The 15,948-nt window shown below is 41.3% G+C and overlaps 1 protein-coding gene across 2 annotated transcripts in view; it reads left to right on the top strand.

The window, feature by feature from the left end:
- ajap1 (adherens junctions associated protein 1) overlaps window positions 1–15,112 on the top strand; it is a 40,459-nt gene extending 25,347 nt beyond the window's left edge. For both annotated transcript variants that reach the window (XM_027007579.2, XM_027007580.2), the window contains 4 exons: window positions 10,929–11,016; window positions 11,299–11,541; window positions 14,670–14,793; window positions 15,078–15,112. In XM_027007579.2, the coding sequence (XP_026863380.2) occupies window positions 10,929–11,016; window positions 11,299–11,541; window positions 14,670–14,742 (404 nt within the window). In that variant the 3' untranslated portion in view covers window positions 14,743–14,793; window positions 15,078–15,112. The remainder of the gene's footprint in view (window positions 1–10,928; window positions 11,017–11,298; window positions 11,542–14,669; window positions 14,794–15,077) is intronic.
- Window positions 15,113–15,948: the final 836 nt, after the last annotated feature.

Here is a 15,948-nt window from a genome sequence, read left to right as displayed (position 1 = left end):
ATCTTCCTCGTGCAGCCCTATGCATGCATTGTGTCTCCAAGGCCTCTGTGGCTCTGTGTCTGTGTGGAGTTTTATTGCTCTCGAACCTCACCCCAGAGACACCATCCAATCCCAATGCTGCAATATTTCAGGTCTGAATGAGGCATTTGATTTCAAGCCTGAATGACCTTGACTTTGGGACTGTCTTGTCACAGCACAAGCAACAATATACAGTAACTTAAAATGACTCAGCTATTTCCTACACGTGTTTCTATGTGAACGGCAAGTGTGGCAGTGTGTGTCTGTGTTATAGTTATAATTCAGATATTCCCAGATGCTCCTATCTTTAGCCACTGAGCCAGTTTTGTGGATCCTGGCAGATGGAGGTGTCATGCTCGATATTGCTCTGTTGCCTTAAACATCGCACATACCTGCAATTCCTTAGTTTGAACTTGTTATCACCAACTTCCCCCCCCACAGCATAATATAGATTAATGCAACATTTTGTTAGCAGGAAAAAAAAAAATAGAAATATCCAAAGTGGGTTTTCCTTAAGAATTAATGCTAATATTAACAGCTGGTGATTCAGAACGGGTCACACTGAAGTATTTAATGAAATCTGGTGAAATTATGTTTCAACATCATAATGATTCCAGAGGGGATACGCTAGGCCTAATGAAGGGTGCATATCGTGATAATATGATAATTAATGTAGCTCTTCTAATTCACAGTCCACTTAAAACCATCCTCTAATGTACATATCTTCTTCCAGCAGGCAGAACACAGTTATGATAACTATCAGCCAGCCCTGCTTGTGTTATTTCATATTCTCCTAAAGTAACAGAACATACCTAATGCAAATCCCCCCCAACTTGCTTATTACCAGAAGCAAGTTTGTACCATTAGACCAAAATGTATTTGTACTCTCAGGAAACATAAAAAATGAAAACCTTAATTTGTAGAGGGATTTGTAGGTTCTCCTTTTTTGATATTCTTTTCCACAAGCAGTTTTGTGACACTGCCTTTTGTCACTGTGACATATTCAATATATTATGTCAAATGTAGCCACTTTAAAAGGTGATAGTCTAACAGTTCAGCTCATTTTTGCAAAAATACAGGGATATGTCTCATGCCTTAATAAGCTCTCAGGAAGGAAATAATGAAGTATCTGTATCCAGGGCAACTTCATTATCCCTTAAGTAATACAATCACAATGACTTATGCATCTGACCAGCTCAGTCTCATGTGGAGAAAGTTCTTTGGACAATGATTGAATTATGCGGTGCTATCTTTGACTTTCGGGGAAAAGGCATTTGGAATAATTGACTTTGATCCTCCCCTGCTCTCCCATTCTGCATCTTACTGACCATTTCTGTGTCTCTCGCTCTCTCTCCTTCCTTCCCCAGTAAGTGTTTTGGATTGCCACAGCTCAGTGGAAATCAAGTGAGATTGACACTTTGACATCAGCGTTAATTGGGAATCGCAAGGCATCAGCGGGAGCAATAAGAGGCTTCCCATGGCCAGGTGGAGAGCGTGGGAGGATGAACAGAGGGGGAGGAGAGGAAGAGAGAGAGAAAGAAGGAGGGATATTGGTTAACACGTAGCAGAGGCAAAACATTAGGTGTAAGGGCTTGTTGTTTATGTTTTTTTGGCATCTGTTGGTTGGCAAGGTTTCCGTCCTGTCTGTTTTCAGTTTTGAATGGAAAACGGAGCTTTTCAAATTTACCATGATCCCAGAGGAAAAGAATGCCATCAGCAAGCATAAATCCAAAGACAAAAGAATGAGAAATGTGAACTTTCTTTCCTTAACAATGAAGTAAGGTGATATACCTACATGTGCAAAAAGAGTTATTAGAGTATCAATCTTTGACATGATTTCTGGAGATACAAGGTGCATTACTTATCTTTGCAGACAGTGGTTATGAGTTCAAATAAACACTTTCAGGTGGCAGAATAATTATTTTACAGCTACACAGTTTTGAACTGTGTCCCTTTTCTGAATTAGTCTATTTCTCAGTGGAGGCTTGGCTAAATTGTTGATAAAGAAAAAGACTCACACCTTCTTAAGCCACCCATGATTATCAATTATGAAGTCCTGTCATTACCTAATGACTAACAGGAAGAAGAGGGGATACTTGGCATTGACCTTTTTTTCCACTGACTGATGGATCTTGTTAGAAAAGTGGGTAGAAAAAAGAGTCCTGATACTGAAATTGGCTTCTGACATCATCACATTTGAATTAGAGTATTTGATTGTAGTTGGCAGCTGATTTAACTAGAGTTTGATCCCACCTTTCTTCTCTGGAAGCCTCTGTGTGTGGTTTGGATGTTAGGATTTTCTGAACATAATTTTTATTATAGTCAGAGAAACATATGAGAAAGAAGGAAGGAAATCTTTATAGACTCCTGATCTCATCTAAAATTATTTCCTATCACTTTATACTCCCACAGTGAATTACATTTTCTCACATTATAAAATTCCATAATTCATATTGGAAATTAAATAAGAGTCTCGAGATTACTGGAGAGGATCTCCATGGTGAGATCTCCAGGGGTTGGAGGCAGTAATGATGTCCAGTGCCTACCACAATCGGTGCCAGAGTAACTTATTTTAAAAACCCTGTTTGGCAGTTGCACTGCACACAGCCCAGCTCTAAGTATTGGCTTGTCCCCGACGTCCTCAAGGATTATTATTTAAACTGGCTAAATGTGCTTCTGTACCAATGTTTTTGTGTACCAATGTTGTCCTGGTTTCCCAAAGGGATACAACACATACTAAAGCACAAAGATTATGTAAGGAAAGTAGAGCACTCACTTAAGTTATTTTTTAACACTCCTGCTTTTAACAGGTTTGGCTGGCACTAGTAAATATTGTCTGGATCAGACTATGTAACTCTTTAGTAAAAATGCCCTGTCTGTTAGGGCCTCCCTCTTCTTTAGGAAGCATCTTCCCATGGCTTTCCCTACAAGAACATCTACCGGTCAGTGGATCTGGCTTGCCCTAATATAATCTTTAGCTCCACTTCTCCAAACCGAATGTCCTAAATCTTCATGGTGTCACCGTCTAAACCCTCAGCACTGCAGACTGGTGCCGTCTTGCCTGCTCACAAAATTATAACCTTGAGGGCTCAAGCTCACTAGATCCTAGTGCGCTTTCTTGTCATGTGTTATCCAACACCAAAAGATGTAAGCTCTATATAGCTCTATATTTGGGGCCTACTTGGCCCAGAAAATGCTTCCATGTTTGTTGTTTTGCTAAATGCCCCACTTCCACCTGTTTGATGTCCTACGCCTGTCCACTACTTTAGACAATTAATATATATTTTTTCTTAGCATGTCCTAGAAGATCAAACCAGGCTAAGGGATTTTGTGGTGTTTTTTGAGGCTACCCTGCTCTGACCAAGTGGCTCTGTAACATGCCCTGCAGGAAGGTATACTGTATGAGGTGGGGTGGCATAGATAGTTTATCACCATCGTGTCTGCTAGGAGCTCTGGAAGTGACAGCTGTACACGGCAGCAGTTCAGAGGCGGCAGAGTTCGAGCCACACCTGTCCCTTGGGGTCTAGCCGCGTTGGTCCTGTTTCTGGGTAAAACTTGCCTAGAGACGGACACCAACCCTGCACATCAGAAGCAAGGTGACTAGATGGGGTGGCAGAGGTGGCAGGAAGGGGAGAAGAAGAGGCGCTCTCAGATACTGCAGAGGCAGACTCCCTACGGTAATACGGTATATGACTTTCTGTGAAAATTGGTTCTCAGAGTGTGTTGTATTTCTCTCTGTGAGTTTGGTCCAGATGGGTTGATGTATCGCCCTTTCCCGCTTCTGATACCTCGAGCCAGTAATCAGGGAGTAATAGACATTACTTTTAGCTTCAGGTTCCCAGTATTATATGACTATGCCTCACGGATATGACGGGTTGCTTATGACAGGCCTGTGGAATAACTCTCCTGATGGGAATCAATACATAAAACAGAAGGCCGGTCAACCAGTGTGAGGTTGAGCGCTGGCCAATGTCGAGGGCAAAATGCAACTCTCGTAAAAGAACACCACCCTTCCCTCATAAACAGATGAATATGTCACAGCATGCTTTCATAGCCCTGCTCATGTGATCTCAGGAGGAGAGGAGAGGACAGGAGAGGAGATTACACGGGAGCCTTATTATGCTAGTGTGGGACAAAAAAACTGGCATGCCCTATGCACTCCCCCCCTTCACAAAAACTGGCTTCAGTGTGGTGTTTCACCTTTAAACAGCATGCTACAGTTGTGCATCTTGAATCAGAATGTGCATGTGCGTGGTGTTTTGGACACAGTGAGAAGCAGATAACTGCAGTCCCACTGTGATCTGGGAGTGCAGCAGTGGGGAAGGAAGGAAACACCTCTACAAGCACAGGCGGCCCGCACGAAGTACCAGTGGACCTGGCAGAACAGCTCAGCATATTGTCAGCCAAATGAGCTAAACGGAACCTTCCAGGTCCACTTAATACAGACAGTTCATGGAGGGCAGTGGAAAACAACTAGAAGAACATTTAAAAGGGTACCTCCAGGATCAACTCAGAACGCGCTGTGTTTTAGGTGCTGTCAAACTTCTTTTGGGCCACTCATTCAACCAAAATTGCTTTGGCACAAGTATGTTGCTGTTAAAGGAAGCCAATGAAATGTCAGTGCACTTTGTACTATTTTAACTTTTAACTTAAAGAGAGAGAAACAACTTGCTGGCTCTGCATCTCAATCTGTTCTTTTTATTTTTAACCCCCGAGCCACACAACACAACACAACGTCTGTGCATGCTCCTACAAATAGAGTGTATTAAAGCTATACTTTCTCAGTTTGCATCTCATCCCTTATTAACTCGAATCCAAACTGTTTTAACAAAAATACTGTGTGGGCCAAATTTGTATATTTACAGCAAAATAAAGCAAACACACTGTTAAACAACTGCAACATTTCTGACATTGATAATTTTTTCCAAAGGGAAGCTAGGTTAAAGTCAGACTACAGTATTCACTTTTGGAAGGACTAGGAAATATTCTGCCCCATGACAATGCTTTCTGACCTAATAATGATATCTAACTGAAGGTTTTACTATGTGCTCTGAGCAGGTTACAGCAGATCCAGTTTTACTTATATCGGTTCAGTTTGCACAGTGGTGTCTTTGCTGTTTTCACCGTTTTCAATGAGTAGGTGTTGCCTGTTTCCCCTTCCAAGGTCTCCTTTGCGAGGTTTGGATGACAAATAGCCTGAGGCTTGAAGATGAATCCTGAAAAGTCCAGTAGTGCTCCACTCTTTAACTCCATCAACGTTCATTATGACCTTATCTCCAATTTAGAGGGCTGGAAAAGATATTGCCAATTATCTCTTGTTGTATTCTCTTGTGTAATCTCAGTTTTGGTATCATTATGGAAGATGAGTAGTTTGGAAGATGGCTTTTGGCAATTTTCACTGCTCTTTTGGTCATCCCATTAGCTTAGTTTGGACTTTGTTTTATTTGTGATGTTGCACTTAACTGTAAAGTTGTCAAATTGCTGGGATTTGAATTGTGGATCATTGTCTGTCAAAATTTCTTCTGGGCTACCAAACATAAAGATGATGCTAACAAGCTTTTGCATAACTGCACTGCTTGATTCCTTGTGAGGTTAAGCATTTCCAGTCATCATGAATAGTTGTCATTATCAATGAGGTAGGTTCTCCCATTTAATTCGTAGAGATTTGCTGCTATTTTCCGCTGCTGTTTTCTGGGAGTTCAGGCAGGGCTCTCGGTGCTGGCTAGGCTTGTGCTTACTGCAGTGTTGACACCTCGACACTTGGACACTTGTCCTTCACAGCTTTGCTTTGCTGGTGTGGAGCCACCATACAGAATCTCTCTCTCTCTCTCTCTCTCTCTCTCTATATATATATATATATATATACATATATATGTGTGTGTGTGTATATATATATATATATATATATATATATGTGTGTGTATATATATATATGTATATATGTGTGTGTGTGTGTGTGTGTATATATATATATATATATATATATATATATATATATATATATATATATATATATATATATATATATATATATATATGTACACACACACACACACTTTTGGTGGATTCTCTTTCTCTCCACGGCGGATTCTCTTCAAAATTTCAGTTTAAATGACTAAGAACATCTCTATCTGCACAAAATTCCTGGTCTTGTTTAGCTACATTCCTGACAGGCAGACCATCTGTCCTCAATGTCCTGAAGAATGAGGTGGAGAGTGTGATCTTTTCTGGTCTCCTCTTTAGTGGACTCCATCACTGGTTTTCTCTCCACTTTCTCAATTGCACTGACATATGCTTTACCATCTATTTCCAGTCCTGAACTATCCACTTCTGGTTTTGTGTGCATAGATAGGGCGTCGGTGAGTACCAGGTTCTTACCAGGCACAAATTCTGTGATGAAGTTCAACCCTATCAGGCACAGCAGTAACCACTGGAATCACAGGGGCACCTTGTCCAGATCTTTGTTGTTAATCAGTTTCACCAATGATTTGTGGTCGGTAATTAGTTTGTAGCATTCCAGTCCACACAGATACTGATGGAATATCTCAGCTGCTCAAACACTTGTGAGACACTCATTTTCTGTTTGAGCATGGTGCTTCAGAGAATGTTTGTGAACAAAAGGCAGTTGGCTTGAGGACACTATCATGTTCTTATAGCAGAACCCCCAAGCCAAAGCCACTTGCATTAGTGCTGACCACTGCTGGATGCTTTGGGCTGAAATTCTGTGGGTGCTGACCAAATCAGTGATTTCACCTTCTGAAAAGCTGCTGGGGGGCCTACATCCACACCACATCTCCTGGAAGTAGGTAATTGAGGGGATGCAATACATTTGATAGGTAAGTGTCACCTTACAGAATTTACCAGGTCCAGCATCTATCGGAGCTCTGGTTTTGTGGCAGATGTAGACCTGCCGTTTCTCTCTTTCAGGATCTGAAGTAATGATTGCTCCAGTAATCACCTGCCCCAGGATATTTAGCTCCGTCTGCCTTAATTTGCACTTTTGGCAATTGTGTTTCAGGCCTGACTTTTGAATGGTGTCAAGGACCTTAACTAGTCTCTTGTCATGTCCCTCCATTGTAGATCCCTATTCCAAAATGTCATCCATATATATTACCGTACCCTCATGGTCACTCAGCAGCTCAAACATTTTCCTTGGAAAACTCTTGGGGGCCAACATGATACTAAATGGCAACCTTCTAAAGCAGAATCTCCTCTGTGGTGCAATAAATGTGACAGGTCTGACACTCTTCCTGGGGAATTTGCCAGAATCCACTAAGGTTAGGCAAGTAACTACAGTGCTTCCAGCCAGCCTATCATGTTCTTATAGCAGAACCCCTAAGCCAAAGCTGCATTAGTGCAGCTGACCTCAGGTGGAAGCTTTGGGCTGAAATACTGTGGGTGCTGACGAAATCAGTGGTTTCACCTTCCAAAAAGCCGCCCTTGCTCCCAACACATATTTTTGGGAGAATGGATGTCTTTCTTTTAACATATAACTTCCAGAAGTCATAGAAACACTAAGTTTCTCTGAAGGTTTTGCCACTAGCACCACTGGCACTACAAAGTGAGTTGGCTCCATCACATGTAATGGATAATAATATAATAGAAGCATCTGCCCTGATTCAATTGATTTGATAAAGGCACTAGTTCATTAGTTCCATGGTGGCTCATCGTCTGAAATCACTGAGTCTTCAAAGTCTGCTCTCTCCATGGCTTAATTACATATCTGAGGAAAAGATATCTACCTCTTCAGTAACTTCATGGATGGTCTTATTCTTGCATACAGATGCAATGTGGCCTAATTTGTGGCCTCACATTTGTGACGTTCTTTGTCCATGGCTGGACATTTTCCATTTGCAGTTTTTCTGAGAGAGTTATGTCTTTTTATCCCAATTTTGAGTCTGTTAAAAATTTTCTCATCCTTTTATGAGAACTCACAGTTAGTTCAGATAAATACCTTATGTAGCTCCCCTTGGCTTCCTGTGCTTGAGTATGAAAGTGAGCTCTTTCGAAAATAATGCTGCACTTCGGCACAAAATATGCATCAAACTTTGTGAGGTCAGCATCGTAGTCAAAATATGTTTTGCCTCTGGGGCCATACAGTAGATATGGGCACTTACTTGAACATTGGCGCATTCAACATTCATTTTCATGGCGCATTTCATTGGCGCATTCAACATTCATTTTCATGGCGCATTTCATTGGCGCATTTCAACATTCATTTTCATGGTGCATTTCATTGGCGCATTTCAACATTCATTTTCAAATATCATTGCCTCTATTCTAGTCATTCCTCTGGCTTTGAAAATGTCGGCTGATCCAGTGCTGAAAACTGCTATAACTGTGATAAGTCACCTATTGTTGTCAGATGGGGCAGTTGGGGCAGGTCATAAAACCTCAAAACAGGAAGCGGACCATCACAGAAAAGGTCATGAAGGTGTGCAGTGTGCTCACTGTACCCTGTATGTTTGTTTTGGCATAGCTACGGTGCTGCTGTGAGACTTCCTGATTAGGACCTAAGTGAATAACCTCAAAGTGTGAAACATGTTTTGTACCAGTAGAGATCCTGATGCCCTGACTGGCTGGGATTAGTTGTTAGGTTTGGTAAGACTCCTGCAAAAAGGCTGCTTCATCTGAAGGGCTGGATGGAAGTAAAAGCACTTACACACTCACAAGATTGGGTGGAGCCATGCTCAGCCTGCCTGGATTACTGTGATATCCCTCAGGCCTGCCTTAATCTTCCAGACATAGGCTGCTTGAAACACACACATAAACACATGCACACACACAAACACACAAAAACCCAAACGTAAGCCAACACATATAAACACCTACACACAATTCCATAAAGCAATTCACTGTTGATGCCATCAATTAACCTTGTCAGTGATGAAAACATATATAGAAATGAGATAGCAACAATCACAAGACGATATACTAGTAAATGACAACATCTTTGTTCAGACAGTAAACAAAAAGGGAGCTCATTAAAAACAATATTTGCTGGCGGAACCTATCAAGTTGTTGAGAGTTTGATAGGAAAGTGTAAGGTGCTCTTTGCATTCACGTCACAGCTGACTGAAGCAAACCACAGTGCAAAGCAGAAATCCTCAAATGACACTCACTTTCTGGTTTAAAAAACAATCCTAGTGTAATGTATTTCCTTTATAATATCCCTCCTCTATTACACAACTCTGCAGAGGCAGTACTGTGCAAATAAAAGTTTCAGCATGCTTATGGCAAAAAGAGCAATAAGTTCTTTCATTTTGAATTATGAATAAAACACTATTGCATGTGTGCACACAAATGCACATGCATACATATACACACTCACAGACAGGCACATGCGCACACACACACACACACACACACCCACACAAATACATCCATGTGCCCACACCTACCCACACCCACACCCAACTCCATGTGTTGAATACTCTGCCTCTATAGATCTGGAGGATCAGCACTTTGAGGGCAGTGGAGTTAAATAAAACAATACACCATTCTGTATTCCCATCTCCACCAGCTATGGCACACTGCACCTAGAAGAGCAGCAGTGAAAGACCAAGGCCCACAGCTGGTCATGACACTATACTCCTCTGAGAGATCATACATGGCTTATATTACTTTATTGAACTTCTAAGTTTGTGGTGTACTAAATATCCACACTGGGTCAATATCTTTGTTTATTGGAAAAGAAAACCATCACCTGAAGCTTGTAAAGTAAAGCCTTGAGTTCTTGTATATTAGATGTACCACCTGGCTCAATACTTCTTTTAACTCATTTTCTCTGTCACGCCGTCACTCCCCCATTGACTAAGGAGGCGGAGATTTTCTAACCTGCTTCCTCTTCTGTTCTGCTGCGGAGGATGGTAAAACGTGATGGCAGATATCTGAGCTAATGCAGGCTCGTGACTGCCTATTGCTGTAAATCTGGGTTGTTTCCCCGCTGTGGCAGTGACCTCTATCATGCCGTAAACACAAGGTTCTAGGCCTGCCCCCCTAACCCAACCCTTTGCTCGCTCAGAATCACCTCACTGCAAGATGAATCCTCTGACCTCTCCTCTGCTACAGGTAAGGAAACACGGCTACTCTGATTGACATCTGGCTTTCGATTTAGGGGAACATTTGTCTTCCCTTACTTTGTCTCTTTGCCAAGTTAATCAAAATCACATGCACCACAAATACAAAGACTGCATAAAGAAAGTATGATTGGAAGTATGATTGCTAATGTTGTCACTGAACCTCCATTGGCCTCTTCTCCATGCTCAGCTTGCTCCTTTGTGAAAGCTGGTTTTCATGCCAGCTGCCATTCACTCATAGGGTGAATCTAAAGCAGCTCCTCCGGAGGCCGCACATTTACGTGGCTGCCTGTCCCCTCTCGCTTATGTATTGAATGGCCCATTAGGGCACTGCCTCCCCGCTCCATTCCGACCTTGCTGTCTGGCCCGCTCTTATAGTGCTAGTACGCCTGAACCAGGCGCGGAGGAGGATGGCCTCGGATCGCATGGCCACACGCTGAGCCTCTGCATGGGGATAGCAGAGGATAAACCTGCACTGTAATGGAACTCTCTGCAGGGTTTCCCACCCGCCGTTCTCGCCGAGACGTTGTTAAGTGACGTCAGCACACTGGGGTTGGACTTTGTTTTTCCGAGTTTCACGTGTATATAAATGGAATGCATCAGTGTTATGGGAATAATGAAAAGCAAACGCAAATGTAGTGGCTGTGCTGTAATATTGATTACGGTACCATCAAAAATTGTATTAGCTGAGTAGGATTGCTTGCTTGTCTCCTCACCGGGCTAAATTGCAAATAGATGAATTTGAGTGGAACTGTAGATGGATATGGATTTAAGGAGATGGATTTGAATGGAACTGAACTGGGATATTTTGGGGGCTGTTTTTGTTTGCAGGTCTGGCAGTACATCAGATCATTACCATCACTGTTTCCCTCATAATGGTCATTGCAGCCTTGATAACAACGCTAGTCCTTAAAAACTGGTAGGAAAGATTCTTTTTTAAAATATACATGATGTTAAAATCTGTCTCTCTCCTAGTCTCTGTCATTTACACACTCTCTATTACTTTCTAAAATATCTAGGTGCAAAAGCTAAGCATAAAAGTGACTTTGCCTATGTACAATCCTGCCTGAAGTTTAAATGCACCAGACTGTGTAGGGGCTCCTGTGTGCTTCCCCTATGCATGTTAAGTGTAAGATAGACACACAGGGGTTCAAGGTATGATTTTATGTTGGCTTTGTGAATTTGGTGCGTGTTTTTGTAGCTGTGCACAGTCGGGCAATGGCCACCACACTAGCCACCAGAGGAAGATTACCCAGCAGGAAGAGAGTTGCCAGAACCTGACCGACTTCACGCCAGCCCGGGTGCCCAGCAAGGTGGACATCTTCACCGCCTACAACGACAGTTTACAGTGCTCTCACGAGTGTGTGCGCACCGCTGTTCCCGTTTACACGGACGAGATGATTCAGCACACGCCCATCTACAAGACTGCGTACAATGGAAGCAGGTACAGAACTGGGTTCAGAGCCCTTTGGATGTGTAAAGTATCAGTCTAGTTTCCTTCAGTCGTTGACGGGTGTTTACTAAAGTGCGTCTGTGCTCGCAAGTGTCGCAATGTATTAGTGAAACTGTGCATACCTCAGGCAAAACAAGCCACTGGAGTCAAGACTGTGTATTGTGCAGAATTTCTGAGATGAAATATTCACTTCAATGTGGCATTCACATACACCCAGTGAGTTGCTCTAACAAACCATACTTTTCCTACAGTGCAAACAAACTGCAAGTGCATATGTCAGAATGTGAATGTGGTGTTTTTCTTTCTGATTTTTTTCCCCTTCTGGTCACATGACAAGAGTGAGGAAGGGTGGTGAAATATAGCAGTTTATTCTACTTTACAGTTAAAACTCATGTCACTGGGTGCCAGTTAAAGAGTCCTGACAGTGGAAACTAGAAAATAACTTCACAGGCGGGATCCTTTTCCATATCTCTATTTGGATATTTTTATCTCTATTTTTCTCTATTTATTCTTGGTAAACCCCCAAAGAACAAAATCAGCATAGATAAGCACACTCACTGTAGAAAGTACATATTATTGGGGTTTTTTTCCCAGTAATTCTATAAGACCACTTGAAAATTAGAAATACCAGTTTTTCCTGAAAATCTTGGCTCAAGTCTTGGAATGGACTTGAGTTTTCCTCAATTGTTTTCAGATTTTCTCAGCTTGAAAATGCGATTAGTAGAAACCAAGTTTATTAGCAGACTTAGCCTCCAGAGTTATTTGTATTATAATGAGAATGAATTGGGTCACATTTTACTTTAGCAAACTAATACACTTCTGTTATAACAACCGGAAATTCTTGAACTATATGTTCTTATACTACTTGGTGAATAGTCCCAAAACAGAAATAAGTGTGAACGTTTGATAAATCAGTGAACATTTTCTTACAGCTTGAGAAATATATTGTACAGGACTATTTTCCATGCAGGGGAACAGGTGAGGTCAGACTGGTGCTTTTACTGTGGGTTTGACAATTGTATTTTCAAGCAAATGTGCTGGGATTGTCCGTCTTTCTGTCAGTTTTGACAAGTTACGCCTTCCAAACAGCTTATAGTAGTTGTGGACCTGTCAGAAACTTTCTGAACAGTGGCTGTAACAGGGGGTTGCAGAAGAGAGTGTGATGATGGCTCCATCATCACAGGTGTAAAGGATTCAGCTCATTACACATTACTTCAGCCAAAGACTTTAATCAAGCCTGTATAGTCTGAGTAAAAATGGCACACACACAGTCGAAGAGAGATGCGCATATCTTGACAGTCAAAGTGCTCATTTTGGTATACATGTCAGATATTTAGTAGTCAAGATGACTAAACAAAACAACTTAAGTTACCTGATAGGAGATCCCAGGAAAATTAAGCACACATGTGAGGTGAGTCTCTCCTTTTCTGTGATAGGGTGGATCCATTCGTAGTCTCCAACGGGAGAGGAGCTCCACACGTGTACGCGCGCGCGCACACACACAAACACACACACACACACAGACACACACACACACACACACACACAGACAGTGAAGAGGCAAAAATTAAGAGGGCCAAAAGTACTGTGATGCGAAATATACTGTAATGGATTAAAATGATATGCATGTCTAAAATGGAGCTATTGACTTCGATAGCTTGTGAAGCTGAAGCGTATATTATTGTGACCCTGTAAATGGGTGTGGTGGGGAAATATAAGATATTCACATATTATATGGGATTGGCTGGGGGTCAGAACACATGGTTGCAGAGAGCTCTCCTAAGTCTATTATTGACTTTTGTAATATCAGGGAGAGAAGGCAAGTAAATCCTACTCCCTAGGCATGATTCAGATCCTGAAGACTGCTAAGCATCTGTTCTTTGTATTGTACACAGTCTTTTTGTACACTTTTTTATGTACACGTTTGTCACCTGAAAGACCTGGGGTTTGAGACTGGGTGGGATTGTTGCCCTCAGCCTTCATCATAATGAGCAGAGAAAAAATACTACATGCAATTTGACAAATCTCATTTCGGAGCTTGTTTCCTTGGCTCCATATTTAGCTTTCACCCCTGTATGACTCTGTTTGGAGGGTAGTTTATTTTTATTTGGAGGGGAATGGGGTTGACACTGTTGAATTGACATCAGTTTCACCACTGGAGTCAGGTCAGATGCAGCTCTGACTCTCCCAGATCTCCTGTAATTCTTTGCAAATGCTTGAATGTGTAATAATACACTGAAAGATTATCCAATTTACTAACCAATGTGCTGAATCCCTTCTGTTGTTATATTTGCCTGTTTCACAGTATGTTTTTGATGGTGTAAGGTGTGAAATCTCACAGTCTAACATAGTAACTTGCCAAGCCTATCAACTAGCATGAGTTGAATTCAGAGGTGCAATTCCACCACTTTCCAGATTATATTTAAAATATACAGATCAGAAGAATGATGCTTATACATATAGGCCAATTTTCTCCTTTTGCTCCAGACTGATCTGGTGTAAATTTTATACAGTTCAATGAATAATTGGTGTGCTACACTCCTTAAACTTGTGAAGAGTTTATCATCTGAATAAATGATCCTTCATGTAGTATAGATGTCCTGTGATAAACACTCTGATGATGTAAGGTTGAGCACGTTAGGAGGCAGACGCATGTGCGCAGAAGAGTGAGTTTTATTATGGGCAAATCCACATTCAGAGTCGTTAGAACAGTCCAGGGTCCATTTACCAACCTGTAGAGTCCAGGAATTCATGATTAAAAATGAAACAAGACATGCGATGACAGAAGGGAAGCCGGCTAAAACAAAGAGGCTAAGAAACATGAACAACTAGGAATTACAAATAAGAGCTCTCGCTCTCTCTCTCTCTCTCTCTCTCTCTCTCTCTCTCTCTCTCTCTCTCTCTCTCTCTCTCTCTCTCTCTCTCTCTCTCTCTCTCTCTCTCTCTCTCACACACACACGCACACGGATTAAATGCATGGTCTAATGAGCATGGAAACAGGGATGCTAGGAGGGTGGCCAATGATGACAGATCATATGAAACAGAGTATTAAGTAGTGTTAAAAAGGAGCATTAATGGTTATACGTCTCTGTGGGACCATGTCTGTGTTTTTTCCTCAGACCGTCGCCGACTGAAAGGCAGCTAATCCCTGTGGCCTTTGTGTCTGAGAAATGGTTTGAGATCTCCTGCTGAAGACCTTTTACTACCTGTGGGGTTGCTGCAACTTCCTCGTTTTTGACCCCGGTACACTCAATTTCTCAAATTCCTCACAAGTATACAGCACGTTATTCCTGCAGGCTATCACCTGCCTCTGATGAATGCTACTTTAATACAATATGTCTGTTGTATAGCACAGGTCAGAGCATAGAGTTGTGATATGCGCTGGTTTACTTTAAAGCAGTTTAAGATTTTAGTTTATGGTATAAATGTTCCATGAAACCAAACCATTGTTAATTGTTGTAATAAAAGTGCTTTTATGTGCTTTATAAATATCACTTTGTCCTAATTTGAACTTCCTATAATTGCAGGATCCCATTGGAAAACCTCAAATACATTTGATAACTAAAACAATAACACAAACAAAAGAACAACCTAAGCAATCGTGAAGTGAAGAAGTGGAAAGGAACATAGAGTTTTGTCTCCCTGGACCTGAAGTGAAGATGTTTATTTTTCTAAGATGATTGCAAATAGTGCAGTGCTATGGTTGTTACTCCAGATTATTTTCCATAGACTTCTGGTCATTTAGAGATGAAACAGTATACTTAGAGTTAATATATTATTATACATATATTACTGTATGTGTATGTGCTGGAGAAGATTGCCATTGCAGGTATTTTGGAGATGTGTTTTCTGATGGGTTGCCTTCACAGAACGGGGTGAATAGACTTTTCAGAACTCTGTGCCAATAATGCCAATATGTGCCACTTTATGTACAGATGGGATGCGTCTGAGAGTTGACTGAAGAACTACAGACATCAAGAGGTGTCATTTCTGTGACAGTATTCTATTTCGATCCATTCTTTTTGTATAGAAAGTACAACTATGTGTTTTGAAATAGTTGAACAAAATGTGTTGCCCATGTAAAAATATTTATAAGGAGCACTATTTGGTGAAAACCTTGCCCAACTTTTGAGTTTAATGTATTGTTATTAGGCCCCATTTTAAATGGAATAGTCTTCTATATTTTTGTACAAAGAGGTTACTCACACATCATTCAGTTCCAGTACACCTGAACTCTTGGGACTGTTAGCTTTCCATGTGAGTTGGAGCCAGGCGCGAACACATTTTTTAGAACCCCACTGTATAGATGATTCCAATTTAGTAGTCATCCACCACACCTCAATGGTTTTTCATTTGTCCAAGCAATGATGCCTCAACTAATTTTTAAAGTATCTTCTA

This window comes from Electrophorus electricus, chromosome 23 (assembly GCF_013358815.1).
Source record: "Electrophorus electricus isolate fEleEle1 chromosome 23, fEleEle1.pri, whole genome shotgun sequence".
Classification (NCBI taxonomy): Eukaryota; Metazoa; Chordata; class Actinopteri; order Gymnotiformes; family Gymnotidae; genus Electrophorus; species Electrophorus electricus.
The sequence above is the reverse complement of the archived record's forward strand: the minus strand, read 5'-3'. Positions and strand labels throughout refer to the sequence as shown.